The 16,519-nt window shown below is 46.6% G+C and overlaps 1 protein-coding gene across 1 annotated transcript; it reads right to left on the bottom strand.

Moving 5' to 3' along the window:
- Positions 1-585: 585 nt before the first annotated feature.
- Positions 586-11,482, bottom strand: LOC123101358 (uncharacterized mitochondrial protein AtMg00810-like). The gene is made up of 2 exons (XM_044522849.1): positions 11,466-11,482; positions 586-1,823 (listed from the first exon to the last, which is right to left on the bottom strand). The coding sequence occupies exons 1-2, from the start codon at positions 11,480-11,482 to the stop codon at positions 593-595; spliced, it is 1,248 nt and encodes a 415-aa protein (XP_044378784.1). The 3' UTR covers positions 586-592.
- Positions 11,483-16,519: the final 5,037 nt, after the last annotated feature.

Genomic DNA, 16,519 nt, shown 5'->3' with positions numbered 1-16,519 from the left:
TCGGCGACGGTGGTGACCAGCCATTACCAGCTAGGCGTTCGGGCTTGGGTGTGTCTGTGGTGCCGTGCAAGATGAGGATGACAAGCTGCCGGCGGTGCGTGGCCGCCGCTGCCGCCTTGGTGCTGTTGGCGTTCGGGTGCGGCATGGTGGAGAGCCGCCGCCTGGCCAGGATGGGCCTCGGCGTTGACCTGGGCGCCGGCCGTGGAGTGGGCACGGGCTCCGCGTCGAGATCCGGCTCCGTTTCTGTTGGAGGGGCCAGCTCGTCCTCTCGGTCCAGTGTTGGTGAGTATATGAGACAATAATTTTCTCATCCACAACCATCATTAACGCAGAACTAGGCGCATCCTTGCACTAGCCCTGCTCTTGCATCTCATATGCTATGCTACTACTGTGCAATGTATGAGCATGAGCATGGTTATTTCCCTGGCCTTTCTTTTGTTTCTTGTTACTATTGATTGTTTGTTTAGAAATCCAAAATAATTTGCATAACAATGTTTCATTTGTTATTCTATTCCTACGTAGAAACAGAAACAATTTAAACATATCATCTATCCCTACGTACTCTATTCTAACATCCTCCCTCAATCCAAACCTATGAAAATTTCTCTAGGTTTAGATTGTACTTGAACTCATTCAGTCTCCTCGTGGTAAGTGGTTTAGTGAAGCCATCCACAAGTTGATCTTCTGTGGGAATAAATTTGATATCAAGTAGCTTTCGTGCTACTCTTTCTCTCACAAAATGAAAATCAACCTTTATGTGTTTTGTACGTGCATGAAACACCGGATTTGCAGAAAGATAGGTAGCACCAATATTGTCACACCATAACCTTGCAGCTTGTGGAGCCTTGATTCCCAACTCGTATAGAAGAGTCTGGATCCACATGATTTCAGCCGTTGCATTAGCAAGAGCTTTGTATTCTGCTTCAGTGCTTGATCTTGACACAGTAGCCTGTTTCCTTGCACTCCATGACACAAGATTTGATCCCAGAAAAACAGCAAAACCACCTGTGGACCTTCTATCATCAGGGCATCCTGCCCAGTCAGCATCTGAGTATGCACTAACTAGCATGGATGGTGACTTAATAATCTTGATTCCAAGTCTCATTGTAAACTTTAGATACCTCAGAATTCTCTTTACTGCAGTCCAATGAACTGTACTTGGTGCATGTAAAAACTGACATACCTTGTTGACAGAATATGAAATATCAGGTCTAGTCAATGTTAAGTATTGCAGAGCACCAACAACACTCCTATAGTTCGTTGCATCATTTGGTCCAAGTAATTCACCTCCTTCAACTGTAAGCTTCTCAGAAGTGGAGAGTGGTGTACTTACTGGTTTGCAATGTTCCAGTCCTACCCTTCTTAGAATATCTGTGGTGTATTTCTCTTGTGTAAGAAGTATTCCATCCTTGATCTGTCTTACCTCTATACCAAGAAAGTAGTGAAGATTACCCAAATCCTTGAGTGCAAACTCCACATTGAGATCACGAAGAAGAGAGGTAGTAGCTTCTGAACTGGAACTAGCAACAATTATATCATCAACATAGACAAGAACAAACATAGAGATGTTGCCTTTATGATAAAAGAATAATGAGGTATCTGCCTTGCTTGGAATAAACCCAAGTTGTTGCAACTTAGTACTCAACCTGGAGTACCAGGCTCTTGGAGCCTGTTTTAAGCCATACAAAGCTTTGTCCAACTTGCAGACAAAATGAGGTGTGCTTTTGTTCTCATACCCATGTGGTTGCCGCATGAACACTTCTTCCTCAAGAACACCATGAAGAAACGCGTTCTGAACGTCTAGCTGACGTAAACTCCACCCTCTGGAAATAGCAATAGACAGAACAAGTCGAATAGTAGCTGCCTTAACAACAGGGCTAAAGGTATCTGTTGGGGAACGTTGCAGAAAATTAAAATTTTTCCTACGGTTTCACCAAGATCCATCTATGAGTTCATCTAAGCAACGAGTCTAGGGAGAGAGTTTGCATCTACATACCACTTGTAGATCGCGTGCGGAAGCTTGCAAGGTGATGATGTAGTCGTACTCGACGTGATCCAAATCACCGATGACCTGCGCCGAACGGACGGCACCTCCGCGTTCAACACACGTACGGAACAGCCACGTCTCCTCCTTCTTGATCCAGCAAGGAAGGGAGGAGAGGTTGAGGGAGATGGCACTAGCAGCAGCACGACGGCGTGGTGTTGGTGGAGCTGCAGTACTCCGGCAGAGCTTCGCTAAGCACTATGGAGGTGGAGGAGGTGTTGGGGAGGGAGAAGGAGGCAACCAAAGGCCAGGGCGTTCAGGTATGAAGTCCCTCCTCTCGCCCCACTATATATAGGGGTGCCAAGGGGGGGTGGCCGGCCCTAGGAGATCAAATCTCCTAGGGGGTGCGGCGGCCAAGGGGGTTTTCCCTCCCCCCAAGGCACCTAGGAGGTGCCTTACCCTCCTAGGACTCTTGCCCCCCTTGAACCCTAGGCGCATGGGCCTATGTGGGGCTGGTGCCCTTGGCCCATTAGGCCCATTAGGCCAAGGCGCACCCCCACACAGCCCATGTGGCCCCCCGGGACAGGTGGACCCACCCGGTGGACCCCCGGGACCCTTCCGGTGGTCCCGGTACAATACCGATAACCCCGAAACTTGTCTCGATGCCCGAAACAGGACTTCCCATATATAAATCTTTACCTCCGGACCATTCCGGAACTCCTCGTGACGTCCGGGATCTCATCCGGGACTCCGAACAACATTCGGGTTACTGCATATACATATCGCTATAACCCTAGCGTAACTGAACCTTAAGTGTGTAGACCCTACGGGTTCGGGAGACATGCAGACATGACCGAGACTCTCTCAGTCAATAACCATCAGCGGGATCTGGATACCCATGATGGCTCCCACATGCTCCTCGATGTTGTCATCGGATGAACCACTATGTCGAGGATTCGATCAAACCCTGTATGCAATTCCCTTTGTCAATCGGTACGTTACTTGCCCGAGACTCGATCGTCGGTATCCCAATACCTTGTTCAGTCTCGTTTCCGGCAAGTCACTTTACTCATACCGTAATGCATGATCCCGTGTCGAACACCTTGGTCACATTGAGCTCAATATGATGATGCATTACCGAGTGGGCCCAGAGATACCTCTCCGTCATACGGAGTGACAAATCCCAGTCTCGATCCGTGTCAACCCAACAGCTACTTTCGGAGATACCTGTAATGCACCTTTATAGTCACCCAGTTACGTTGTGACGTTTGGTATACCCAAGGCACTCTTACGGTATCCGGGAGTTACACGATCTCATGGTCGAAGGAAGAGATACTTGACACTTGCAAAGCTCTAGCAAAACGAACTACACGATCTTTTATGCTATGCTTAGGATTGGGTCTTGTCCATCACATCATTCTCCTAATGATGTGATCCCGTTATCAACGACATCCAATGTCCATAGTCAGGAAACCATGACTATCTGTTAATCACAACGAGCTGGTCAACTAGAGGCTTACCAGGGACATTGTGTGGTCTAAGTATTCACACGTGTATTACGATTTCCGGATAATACAGTTATAGCATGAATAAAAGACAATTATCATGAACAATGAAATATAATAATACTTTTATTATTGCCTCTAGGGCATATTTCCAACAGTCTCCCACTTGCACTAGAGTCACTAATCTAGTTACATTGTGATGAATCGAACACCCATAGAGTTCTGGTGTTGATCATGTTTTGCACGCGAGAGAGGTTTAGTCAGTGGATCTGCGACATTCAGATCCGTGTGCACTTTGCAAATCTCTATGTCTCCATCTTAAACATTTTCACGGATGGAGTTGAAACGACGCTTGATGTGCCTGGTCTTCTTGTGAAACCTGGGCTCCTTTGCGAGGGCAATAGCTCCAGTGTTGTCACAGAAGAGTTTGATCGGCCCCGACGCATTGGGTATGACTCCTAGGTCGGTGATGAACTCCTTCACCCAAATCGCTTCATGTGCTGCCTCCGAGGCTGCCATGTACTCCGCTTCACACGTAGATCCCGCCACGACGCTCTGCTTGCAGCTGCACCAGCTTACTGCTCCACCATTCAACATATACACGTATCCGGTTTGTGACTTAGAGTCATCCGGATCTGAGTCGAAGCTAGCGTCGACGTAACCCTTTACGACGAGCTCTTCGTCTCCTCCATAAACGAGAAACATGTCCTTTGTCCTTTTCAGGTACTTCAGGATATTCTTGACCGCTGTCCAGTGTTCCTTGCCGGGATTACTTTGGTATCTTGCTACCAAACTTACGGCAAGGTTTACATCGGGTCTGGTACACAGCATGGCATACATAATAGATCCTATGGCTGAAGCATAGGGGATGACACTCATCTCTTCTTTATCTTTTGCCGTGGTCGGTGACTGAGCTGAGCTCAGTCTCATACCTTGTAACATAGGCAAGAACCCCTTCTTGGACTGATCCATTCTGAATCTCTTCAAAATCTTATCAAGGTATGTACTTTGTGAAAGACCTATGAGGCGTCTCGATCTATCTCTATAGATCTTGATGCCTAATATATAAGCAGCTTCTCCAAGGTCCTTCATCGAAAAACACTTATTCAAGTAGGCCTTAATGCTGTCCAGAAATTCTATATTATTTCCCATCAGGAGTATGTCATCTACATATAATATGAGAAATGCTACAGAGCTCCCACTCACTTTCTTGTAAATGCAGGCTTCTCCATAAGTCTGCATAAACCCAAACGCTTTGATCATCTCATCAAAGCGAATGTTCCAACTCCGAGATGCTTGCACCAGTCCATAAATGGATCGCTGGAGCTTGCATACTTTGTTAGCGTTCTGAGGATCGACAAAACCTTCCGGCTGCATCATATACAGTTCTTCCTTAAGATGCCCGTTAAGGAATGCTGTTTTGACGTCCATCTGCCATATCTCATAATCATAGTATGCGGCAATTTCTAACATGATTCGGACGGACTTTAGCTTCGCTACGGGAGAGAATGTCTCGTCGTAGTCAATCCCTTGAACCTGTCGATAACCCTTAGCGACAAGTCGAGCTTTATAGATGGTAACATTACCATCCGCGTCCGTCTTCTTCTTAAGGATCCATTTGTTTTCTATCGCTCGCCGATCATCGGGCAAGTCTGTCAAAGTCCATACTTTGTTTTCATACATGGATTCTATCTCGGATTTCATGGCTTCAAGCCATTTGTTGGAATCCGGGCCCGTCATTGCTTCTTCATAGTTCGAAGGTTCATTGTTGTCTAACAACATGATTTCCAGGACAGGGTTGCCGTACCATTCTGGTGCGGAACGTGTCCTTGTGGACCTACGAAGTTCAGCAGTAACTTGATCCGAAGTACTTTGATCATTATCATGGTTTTCCTCTTCAGTTGATGTGGGCATCATAGGAACGGTTTCCTGTGCTGCGTCACTATCCCGCTCAAGAGGTAGTACTTCATCGAGTTCTACTTTCCTCCCACTTACTTCTTTCGAGAGAAACTCTTTTTCCAGAAAGCATCCGTTCTTGGCAACAAAGATCTTGCCTTCGGATCTTAAGTAGAAGGTATACCCTATAGTTTCCTTAGGGTATCCTATGAATACGCATTTTTCCGACTTGGGTTCGAGCTTTTCAGGTTGAAGTTTCTTGACATAAGCTTCGCATCCCCAAACTTTTAGAAACGACAGCTTAGGTTTCTTTCCAAACCATAATTCATACGGTGTCGTCTCAACGGATTTAGACGGTGCCCTATTTAAAGTGAATGTAGCTGTCTCTAGAGCGTATCCCCAAAATGATAGCCGTAAATCGGTAAGAGACATCATAGACCGCACCATATCCAATAGAGTGCGATTACGACGTTCGGACACACCGTTTCGCTGAGGTGTTCCAGGCGGCGTGAGCTGTGAAACGATTCCACATTTCTTTAAGTGTGTACCAAATTCGTGACTTAAGTATTCTCCTCCACGATCTAATCATAAGAATTTTATCTTTCGGTCACATTGATTCTCCACCTCATTCTGAAATTCCTTGAACTTTTCAAAGGTCTCAGACTTGTGTTTCATTAAGTAGACATACCCATATCTACTCAAGTCATCTGTGAGGGTGAGAACATAACGATATCCTCCGCGAGCCTCAATGCTCATTGGACCGCACACATCGGTATGTATGATTTCCAACAAGTTGGTTGCTCGCTCCATTGTTCCGGAGAACGGAGTCTTGGTCATTTTGCCTAAGAGGCATGGTTCGCACGTGTCAAACGATTCATAATCAAGAGACTCTAAAAGTCCATCGGCATGGAGCTTCTTCATGCGCTTGACACCAATGTGACCAAGGCGGCAGTGCCACAAGTATGTGGGACTATCGTTATCAACTTTAAATCTTTTGGCATCTACACTATGAACATGTGTAATATTACGCTCGAGATTCATTAAGAATAAAGCATTGACCATCGGAGCATGACCATAAAACATATCTCTCATATAAATCGAACAACCATTATTCTCAGACTTAAATGAGTAGCCATCTCGTATTAAACGAGATCCAGATACAATGTTCATGCTCAAACTTGGCACTAAATAACAATTATTAAGGTTCAAAACTAATCCCGTAGGTAAATGTAGAGGCAGCGTGCCGACGGCGATCACATCGACTCTGGAACCATTCCCGACGCGCATTGTCACCTCGTCCTTCGCCAGTCTCCGTTTATTCCGCAGCTCCTGCTGTGAGTTACAAATATGAGCAACGGCACCGGTATCAAATACCCAGGAGTTACTACGAGTACTGGTAAGGTACACATCAATCACATGTATATCAAATATACCTTTGGTGTTGCCGGCCTTCTTATCCGCTAAGTATTTGGGGCAGTTCCGCTTCCAGTGACCCTTCCCCTTGCAATAAAAGCACTCAGTCTCAGGCTTGGGTCCATTCTTTGACTTCTTCCCGGTAACTGGCTTACCAGGCGCGGCAACTTCTTTGCCGTCCTTCTTGAAGTTCTTCTTACCCTTGCCCTTCTTGAACTTAGTGGTCTTATTGACCATCAACACTTGATGTTCTTTCTTGATTTCAGCCTCTGCTGACTTCAGCATCGAGAACACTTCAGGAATGGTCTTTTCCATTCCCTGCATGTTGTAGTTCATCACAAAGCTCTTGTAGCTTGGTGGGAGCGACTGGAGGATTCTGTCAATGACCGCCTCATCTGGGAGGTTAATGTTCAGCTGGGTCATACGGTTGTGCAACCCAGACATCTTCAGGATGTGCTCACTGACAGAACTGTTTTCCTCCATCTTACAACTGTAGAACTTGTCGGAGACATCATATCTCTCGACCCGGGCATGAGCTTGGAAAACTAGTTTCAGCTCTTCGAACATCTCATATGCTCCGTGATGCTCAAAACGCTTTTGGAGCCTCGGTTCTAAGCTGTAAAGCATGCCGCACTGAATGAGGGAGTAATCATCAGCGCGAGACTGCCAAGCATTCATAATGTCTTGGTTCTCTGGGACGGGAGCGTCACCTAGCGGTCCTTCTAGGACATATTGTTTCCTGGCAGCTATGAGGATGATCCTCAGGTTCCGGACCCAGTCCGTATAGTTGCTGCCATCATCTTTCAGCTTGGTTTTCTCTAGGAACGCGTTGAAGTTCATGTTGACATTAGCGTTGGCCATTGATCTACAAGACATATTTGCAAAGGTTTTAGACTAAGTTCATGATAATAAAGTTCTAATCAAATTATGAACTCCCACTTAGATTAGACATCCCTTTAGTCATCTAAGTGTTACACGATCCGAGTCGACTAGCCCGTGTCCGATCATCACGTGAGACGGACTAGTCATCGTCGGTGAACATTTTCATGTTGATCGTATCTTCCATACGACTCGTGTTCGACCTTTCGGTCTCCGTGTTCCGAGGCCATGTCTGCACATGCTAGGCTCGTCAAGTTAACCCTAAGTGTTTTCGCTGTGTAAAACTGTCTTCCACCCGTTGTATGTGAACGTAAGAATCCATCACACCCGATCATCACGTGGTGCTTAGAAACGACGAACTGTAGCAACGGTGCACAGTTAGGGGAGAACACTTCTTGAAATTTTATAAGGGATCATCTTATTTACTACCGTCGTCCTAAGTAAACAAGATGCATAATACATAATAAACATCACATGCAATTATATAGTTGTGACATGATATGGCCAATATCATATAGCTCCATTGATCTTCATCTTCGGGGCTCCATGATCATCTTGTCACCGGCTTGACACCATGATCTCCATCATCATGATCTCCATCATCGTGTCTTCATGAAGTTGTCACGCCAACGACTACTTCTACTTCTATGACTAACGTTTAGCAATAAAGTAAAGTAGTTTACATGACGTTATTCAATGACACGCAGGTCATACAAAAAATAATGACAACTCCTATGGCTCCTGCCGGTTGTCATACTCATCGACATGCAAGTCGTGAATCCTATTACAAAGAACATGATCTCATACATCACAATTCATCATCACAACTTCTGGCCATATCACATCACATGATCAATCGCTGCAAAAACAAGTTAGACGTCCTCTAATTGTTGTTGCATCTTTTACGTGGCTGCAATTGGGTTCTAGCAAGAACGTTTTCTTACCTACGAATCACCACAACGTGATTTTGTCAACTTCTATTTACCCTTCATAAGGGCCCTGTTCATCGATTCCGCTCCAACTAAGGTGGGAGAGACAGACACCCGCCAGCCACCTTATGCAACTTGTGCATGTCAGTCGGTGGAACCGGTCTCACGTAAGTGTACGTGTAAGGTTGGTCCGGGCCGCTTCATCCCACAATACCGTTGAGCAAGAAAAGACTAGTAGAGGCAAGTAAGATGACAAAATCCACGCCCACAACAAAGTTGTGTTCTACTCGTGCAAAGAGAACTACGCATAGACCTAGCTCATGATGCCACTGTTGGGGAACGTTGCAGAAAATTAAAATTTTTCCTACGGTTTCACCAAGATCCATCTATGAGTTCATCTAAGCAACGAGTCTAGGGAGAGAGTTTGCATCTACATACCACTTGTAGATCGCGTGCGGAAGCTTGCAAGGTGATGATGCAGTCGTACTCGACGTGATCCAAATCACCGATGACCTGCGCCGAACGGACGGCACCTCCGCGTTCAACACACGTACGGAACAGCCACGTCTCCTCCTTCTTGATCCAGCAAGGAAGGGAGGAGAGGTTGAGGGAGATGGCACCAGCAGCAGCACGACGGCGTGGTGTTGGTGGAGCTGCAGTACTCCGGCAGAGCTTCGCTAAGCACTATGGAGGTGGAGGAGGTGTTGGGGAGGGAGAAGGAGGCAACCAAAGGCCAGGGCGTTCAGGTATGAAGTCCCTCCTCTCCCCCACTATATATAGGGGTGCCAAGGGGGGGTGGCCGGCCCTAGGAGATCAAATCTCCTAGGGGGTGCGGCGGCCAAGGGGGTTTTCCCTCCCCCCAAGGCACCTAGGAGGTGCCTTACCCTCCTAGGACTCTTGCCCCCCTTGAACCCTAGGCGCATGGGCCTATGTGGGGCTGGTGCCCTTGGCCCATTAGGCCAAGGCGCACCCCCACACAGCCCATGTGGCCCCCCGGGACAGGTGGACCCACCCGGTGGACCCCCGGGACCCTTCCGGTGGTCCCGGTACAATACCGATAACCCCGAAACTTGTCCCGATGCCCGAAACAGGACTTCCCATATATAAATCTTTACCTCCGGACCGTTCCGGAACTCCTCGTGATGTCCGGGATCTCATCCGGGACTCCAAACAACATTCGGGTTACTGCATATACATATCCCTATAACCCTAGCGTAACTGAACCTTAAGTGTGTAGACCCTACGGGTTCGGGAGACATGCAGACATGACCGAGACTCTCTCAGTCAATAACCATCAGCGGGATCTGGATACCCATGATGGCTCCCACATGCTCCTCGATGTTGTCATCGGATGAACCACTATGTCGAGGATTCGATCAAACCCTGTATGCAATTCCCTTTGTCAATCGGTACGTTACTTGCCCGAGACTCGATCGTCGGTATCCCAATACCTTGTTCAGTCTCGTTTCCGGCAAGTCACTTTACTCGTACCGTAATGCATGATCCCGTGTCCAACACCTTGGTCACATTGAGCTCAATATGATGATGCATTACCGAGTGGGCCCAGAGATACCTCTCCGTCATACGGAGTGACAAATCCCAGTCTCGATCCGTGTCAACCCAACAGCTACTTTCGGAGATACCTGTAATGCACCTTTATAGTCACCCAGTTACGTTGTGACGTTTGGTATACCCAAGGCACTCTTACGGTATCCGGGAGTTACACGATCTCATGGTCGAAGGAAGAGATACTTGACACTTGCAAAGCTCTAGCAAAACGAACTACACGATCTTTTATGCTATGCTTAGGATTGGGTCTTGTCCATCACATCATTCTCCTAATGATGTGATCCCGTTATCAACGACATCCAATGTCCATAGTCAGGAAACCATGACTATCTGTTGATCACAATGAGCTGGTCAACTAGAGGCTTACCAGGGACATTGTGTGGTCTAAGTATTCACACGTGTATTACGATTTCCGGATAATACAGTTATAGCATGAATAAAAGACAATTATCATGAACAATGAAATATAATAATACTTTTATTATTGCCTCTAGGGCATATTTCCAACAGTATCCTCATAATCAATTCCAAACCTTTGCTTAAACCCTTTTGCAACCAATCTGGCTTTGTATCTATCTATACTTCCATCAGATTTTCTTTTAATCTTATAAACCCACTTGCAATCAATTAAATTCTTTCCCTTTTTTGGTGGTACAAGATGCCATGTTTTATTTTTCATGAGTGCTTGATATTCATTGTCCATAGCCCCTTTCCATTCTTTGTGAGCAAGAGCTTCGGCTAGATGAATAGGTTCACCTGAACTAGTGAGAAAAGCAAACTTGCGAGGATCATACCTTACTGTACCGTCCTTGTATTCCTTGGGCTTGAATACTCCAGATTTTGATATGGTGTGTCACTGAGGTATCTCGGATGACACATGTGTAGAGGCTGCTGCAGTTTCTTCATTGCTAGAACAAGCCGCAGAAGATCCAGCCAAATCGTCTTGGACTACCGCGCCACAGGGCTCCAGATCCGAGGTAGACACCAGATCCAACGAGATTCTCCTCGTGCCAGACGCCCTAGCAGCAGTAGGGCTGCGCATGGCACTGTTGATGGGCCCCTCTCCGGTTGGGCTGTCGGCCACGGAGCGCACCGGTTCCCGTGCGACGCGCGCGGACGGGCTGCACCCCTCGCTGCCTGGGTCCACGCCCGAATCTTGGTCGGCCACTGGATCGGCAGGTGGGCTGGTCCCGCCATGTGGCACTACGGGAGACGTGGGAGACACCGCTGCGCGCCTGGCGACTGGATTAGCCTCGGATCGCGTGCGGCTATCAACCTGGGATCGCGCACCTTCCATGGCGCTGCATTTCTGCACAAGATCAGCATCGGATCCAGCGCTATTTTCGTCCTCTTCTGCACACATAAAATCATAGCCAAAAACTGCATTTTTTTCATTAGTATCTGAATTTTCTTTTGGACTAGTCACATGATCATGTTCTATTAATTCTCCCCCGTGATCAGGACGTGACAACGGATCCGAGAGAAGAGAAATTTCTGCTCGAAGAAGGGCTCCGGCATTTGGATGAAGTTTGGCGAAGGGAAAGATAGTTTCATCAAAGATCACATCCCTAGAGATGTAGATGCGTCCAGTTGAGATTTCTAGGCACTTGTAGCCTTTATGAAGATTGCTGTAGCTAAGGAAAACGCATTGAGTGGAGCGAAACTCAAGTTTGTGGCGATTATATGGGCGAAGATTAGGATAACATGCACATCCAAAAACCTTGAGAGAATTATAATCTGGCTTTTGATGAAACAATCGCTCTAAGGGAGTTGTGTTCCCAATAACCTTACTGGGCAACCGATTGATAAGATAAGTGGCAGCAATAAATGCTTCATCCCAATACTTTAGAGGCATAGATGCATGAGCAAGAAGGGAAAGGCCTACTTCAACAATATGACGGTGTTTACGTTCGGCAGAACCGTTCTGTTGATGTGCATGTGGACACGAAACATGATGCTCAATGCCTATGCTTCGAAAGAAAGAGTTGAGTTTCTCATACTCTCCTCCCCAGTCACTCTGGACTGCAATGATTTTCTTGTCAAATTGACGCTCAACAAGTTTTTGGAATTCTTGGAAGATAGAAAAAACTTTGGATTTGAACTTAAGCAAGTATATCCATGTAAACTTAGTATAGTCATCAATGAAGCTAACATAATATTTCTTTCTTCCAAAAGAATCTCTGGCATGACCCCATACATCACTGAATATCAGTTCCAACGGAGCATGAGACACACTATTTGACTTAGGATAGGGGAGTTGATGACTCTTGGCACATTGACAAGCATCACAAACAGACTCTTTATTCTCACTACTAGACAATTGAAGATTGCCTTTATTCACTACTTGATCAACTATTTTTAATGAAGGATGACCTAATCTTTGATGCCACCTCTCTAAGGATGGTTTGACGACAGAGTAGACTTGACGATGACGCTTGCGGCTAAAAGCTCTTGATGTGATAGGATATAGACCACCGACGCATCTACCGTGATGGAGGAGCTCCCTCGTTGCCCGATCCTTAATGAAAAAAATACTTGGGATGAGTTTCAAAAAAGACATTATTATCAGCTGACAAACGAGACATGGAAGCAAGGTTTTTGTTGGCTTGAGGGACATGAAGCACATCTTTTAGAAGAAGATCACGTTTAGAATTAGGGAAATTAATGGAAGATTGACCAATGTGACATATGTACCTCCTCCACTTGCGGCGGTGTTAATTTGCTCATTGCCATAGTATCTCTCTCAGTTTGCAAGCTTCTCCAGCTCACTGGTGACGTGATCCGTGGCTCCGGAGTCAGCATACCAGATGGTGTCCCTAGATTCTTCTTGCTCCCTGATGGCTGCAGCAACGTGGCGTTCCTCGGGCACGAAATCTTCATCATAGCGATGCCAGCAATCTTTCACCTCGTGCCCTGGCTTCTTGCAAAGCTGGCACCGTGGCCTGGTGTTGGAGTAGGAGGCGCCAGAGGGACGTGGGCCAGTGTTGTTGGCGCGCCCACGCCCACTGCTGTTGTTGTTGCCGCGTCCGCGCGCCTGCTGGTGACCGCGGTGACCACGGCCTCGGCCTCCAGTGCCGCGACCACGTGTGAGGGAATTAACCGATGACCGGCGGATATTATTACCTTGTAGGAGATTCATACGGGCTTCAAAACTTAGCAGCTGGTTGTAGAGCTCCTGGACGGTCACCGGTTCGATACGTGCAGCCAGGGCTGAGATCACCAGGTTATACTCGATGTCCAGCCCTTTGAGCACATAGGAGGTTATCTCTCCTTCAGAGAGGGGATCACCAGTGCAGGCGATCTCATCGGCGAAGGCCTTGATCTTTGCCAGGTACTCGGACATGCCCATGCTTCCTTTGTGGAGATTGGCGAGGGCGATGCGGGTGTTGACGATCTGCGCTTGCATCTGGGCAGCGAAGGAGGCGTGGATGGCACTCCACACCTCAGCCAACGTCTGAAGGGTAGCGACCTGCGCAAGAACCTCACGTGACAGAGATCCCATAAGGTATCCTTGTACCTGTTGCTGCTGGGGTGCCAGATCAACCGGGCGTAGTTGAAGACCTGCTCCTCCTTCCCGTCTTTGCAGATGGTGATGGTAGGAGGGGGCGCCGGGCTTGCGGCGTCAAGGAAGTGCTCCATCTGTGCTCCCTTGATTTGGAGTAGCACGATGGCCTTCCAGAGGAGGAAATTTGTCCTCGTGAGTTTCTCAGATGGAGGAGACCCGAGAGAGGAAACGTTGCTGGAGGTAGACGAAGATGCATAGATGGAAGGCGCAGATTGGGTGGACAAGGTGTTCATGGTGGATCCAATCAGGGCGGTGTTGGTGGCGGCGATGGTGGAAGCAGCGGTGCTGGCGTTGGTGCCTGACATAATTCTCTCTCGACAAGTCTCTCTGGATAGGTTCAGGTTTCTCTCTCGATCAACTAGATCGATCTCTCAGGAAAGCTAGACGTACGAGAGAAAGGGCTCTGATGACCATGTAAGATTTGGTAGGAAGCGTTGAACCCTTTGCTCGGGCTGCATGTGTATTTATAGAATAGTTGCCGTGGCTTACAAGGTTTGGAATATCGCTAGAATTCTTCCAGAGAGAGAGATCGATACAACTTGGAGAAGAAGAACAGAAGAAGAGATAAAATCAGAAACAATTTAAATATATCATCTATCCCTACGTACTCTATTCTAACACCATAGGCCGAACCATATCTGACGTGGACAACGAGAAGCTTAATCTACCATACGGGTTGTGCGCCAAACAACATTTATGCACCGGTGATTGCATCTGTTGCCTGACAAGCACGTATTGCTTCGATTCTATGGATCTGTGCATGCAATACTGTCGAAAATTCTGATCTTCAGAAGACATACTAGCAGCAATGCCGCTCCTTTTCCAGCATAGTCAAATTGTCTTTCATATTAATCCATCCCAACATGTAATGAGTGATGGAAGCAAAAACAGTTTGGAATAAGAGTATTTACCATAAGCTAGTTGTTTCAGTTCTATGTCTCATCAATTTTTTGTGACTTGCTATATAGGACTATCTACAGAAAAGAGCATGTGCGTTGCAACAAAAAAAAATCAGTCCTTAAAAACCTGAAAAACAATTTATGTTAGACACAACAGGGATTTTTAGATAAAATAAGATGAACAAGAAAGTGAGGAAGATCAATTCATATTCTTTGAAAGGGTTCGTGTGCACAATTTTCATGATCATGTTTCACATATAATAAATAAGTAAAGTCTTAGAATAACACGAGGTAATGATTATTCGCAAAAAAACACACACGAGGTAATGACAACTACAGAAATTAACCTTGAATAATGCTCTACAAAATAATCTATGCATATCATTCTTTGTCGTGCTAGAAAACTACTCCATCATCATTGCCAGCCCGTGCACTAGTTAAAACTACCATCGTAGCATTATTTAATTGAACACTTTTGCTTCCGTACACCCCCCCTCCCCCCCAATACAAGGATGGCCGAGATCGCACGATACCTTTTCATAATCAGGGGCACGATTGACATATTTAGAAAAGGCCTCCCCGTATACGCGTACGTCTTGTTTTTTTCTCCGCTGGACCACGCGCACCCTGGACGACCCGCAGCCCACGTACCCTTTTTTTTTCTAAACTGATGCAAAAAATAAAATGCGGCGACAAGGATTCGAGCCCGCACACTAGCGTTCAAGTGTGCCACGCCATAACCACCACGCCACGCCCCATTCTGCGACCAAGTGCATTTTCTGAACCCTTTTCTTCTTTCCTTTTGTTTATTTTCTAATTCGACAAAAAAGCGCGCGCTAACTGGGAGCTCCTAATCCGCGCGCGCATTAAGCGCCGGTTGGCGCTTCTGGCGCTCGCAAGAGACGGGAAGCGGGCCGGCCCAAAAAAAGGAGGGCGCCCAACAGAAAAATTAAAATCAAATTGGCACGGCGCTCGCAAGCGACGGGAAGCGGGCCAGCCCAAAAAAAGGAGGGCTCCCAACAGAAAAATTAAAATCAAATTGGCACGTGCGCCGTCACTCGATCCGCCGACCTCCTGTCCCAAGTTACACCGCGCTAACCACTCGGCCACCTGTCCCAAGTTACACATGTGGGCGCGGCCAACATAGGCCACCACGCACGGTTTGAACGAAATCGGACACCAAACCAAAAACTGTATTTTTCGTCCTCTTCTGCACACATAAAATCATAGCCAAAAACTGCATTTTTTTCATTACTATCTGAATTTTTTTTTGGACTAGTCACATGATCATGTTCTATTAATTCTCCCCCGTGATCAGGACGTGACAACGGATCCGAGAGAAGAGAAATTTCTGCTCGAAGAAGGGCTCCGGCATTTGGATGAAGTTTGGCGAAGGGAAAGATAGTTTCATCAAAGATCACATCCCTAGAGATGTAGATGCGTCCAGTTGAGATTTCTAGGCACTTGTAGCCTTTATGAAGATTGCTGTAGCTAAAGAAAACGCATTGAGTGGAGCGAAACTCAAGTTTGTGGCGATTATATGGGCGAAGATTAGGATAACATGCACATCCAAAAACCTTGAGAGAATTATAATCTGGCTTTTGATGAAACAATCGCTCTAAGGGAGTTGTGTTCCCAATAACCTTACTGGGCAACCGATTGATAAGATAAGTGGCAGCAATAAATGCTTCATCCCAATACTTTAGAGGCATAGATGCATGAGCAAGAAGGGAAAGGCCTACTTCAACAATATGACGGTGTTTACGTTCGGCAGAACCGTTCTGTTGATGTGCATGTGGACACGAAACATGATGCTCAATGCCTATGCTTCGAAAGAAAGAGTTGAGTTTCTCATACTCTCCTAAGTTACACCGCGCTAA

The sequence above is a fragment of the Triticum aestivum genome, chromosome 5A, assembly GCF_018294505.1.
Source record: "Triticum aestivum cultivar Chinese Spring chromosome 5A, IWGSC CS RefSeq v2.1, whole genome shotgun sequence".
Lineage (NCBI taxonomy): Eukaryota > Viridiplantae > Streptophyta > Magnoliopsida > Poales > Poaceae > Triticum > Triticum aestivum.
The sequence above is the reverse complement of the archived record's forward strand: the minus strand, read 5'-3'. Positions and strand labels throughout refer to the sequence as shown.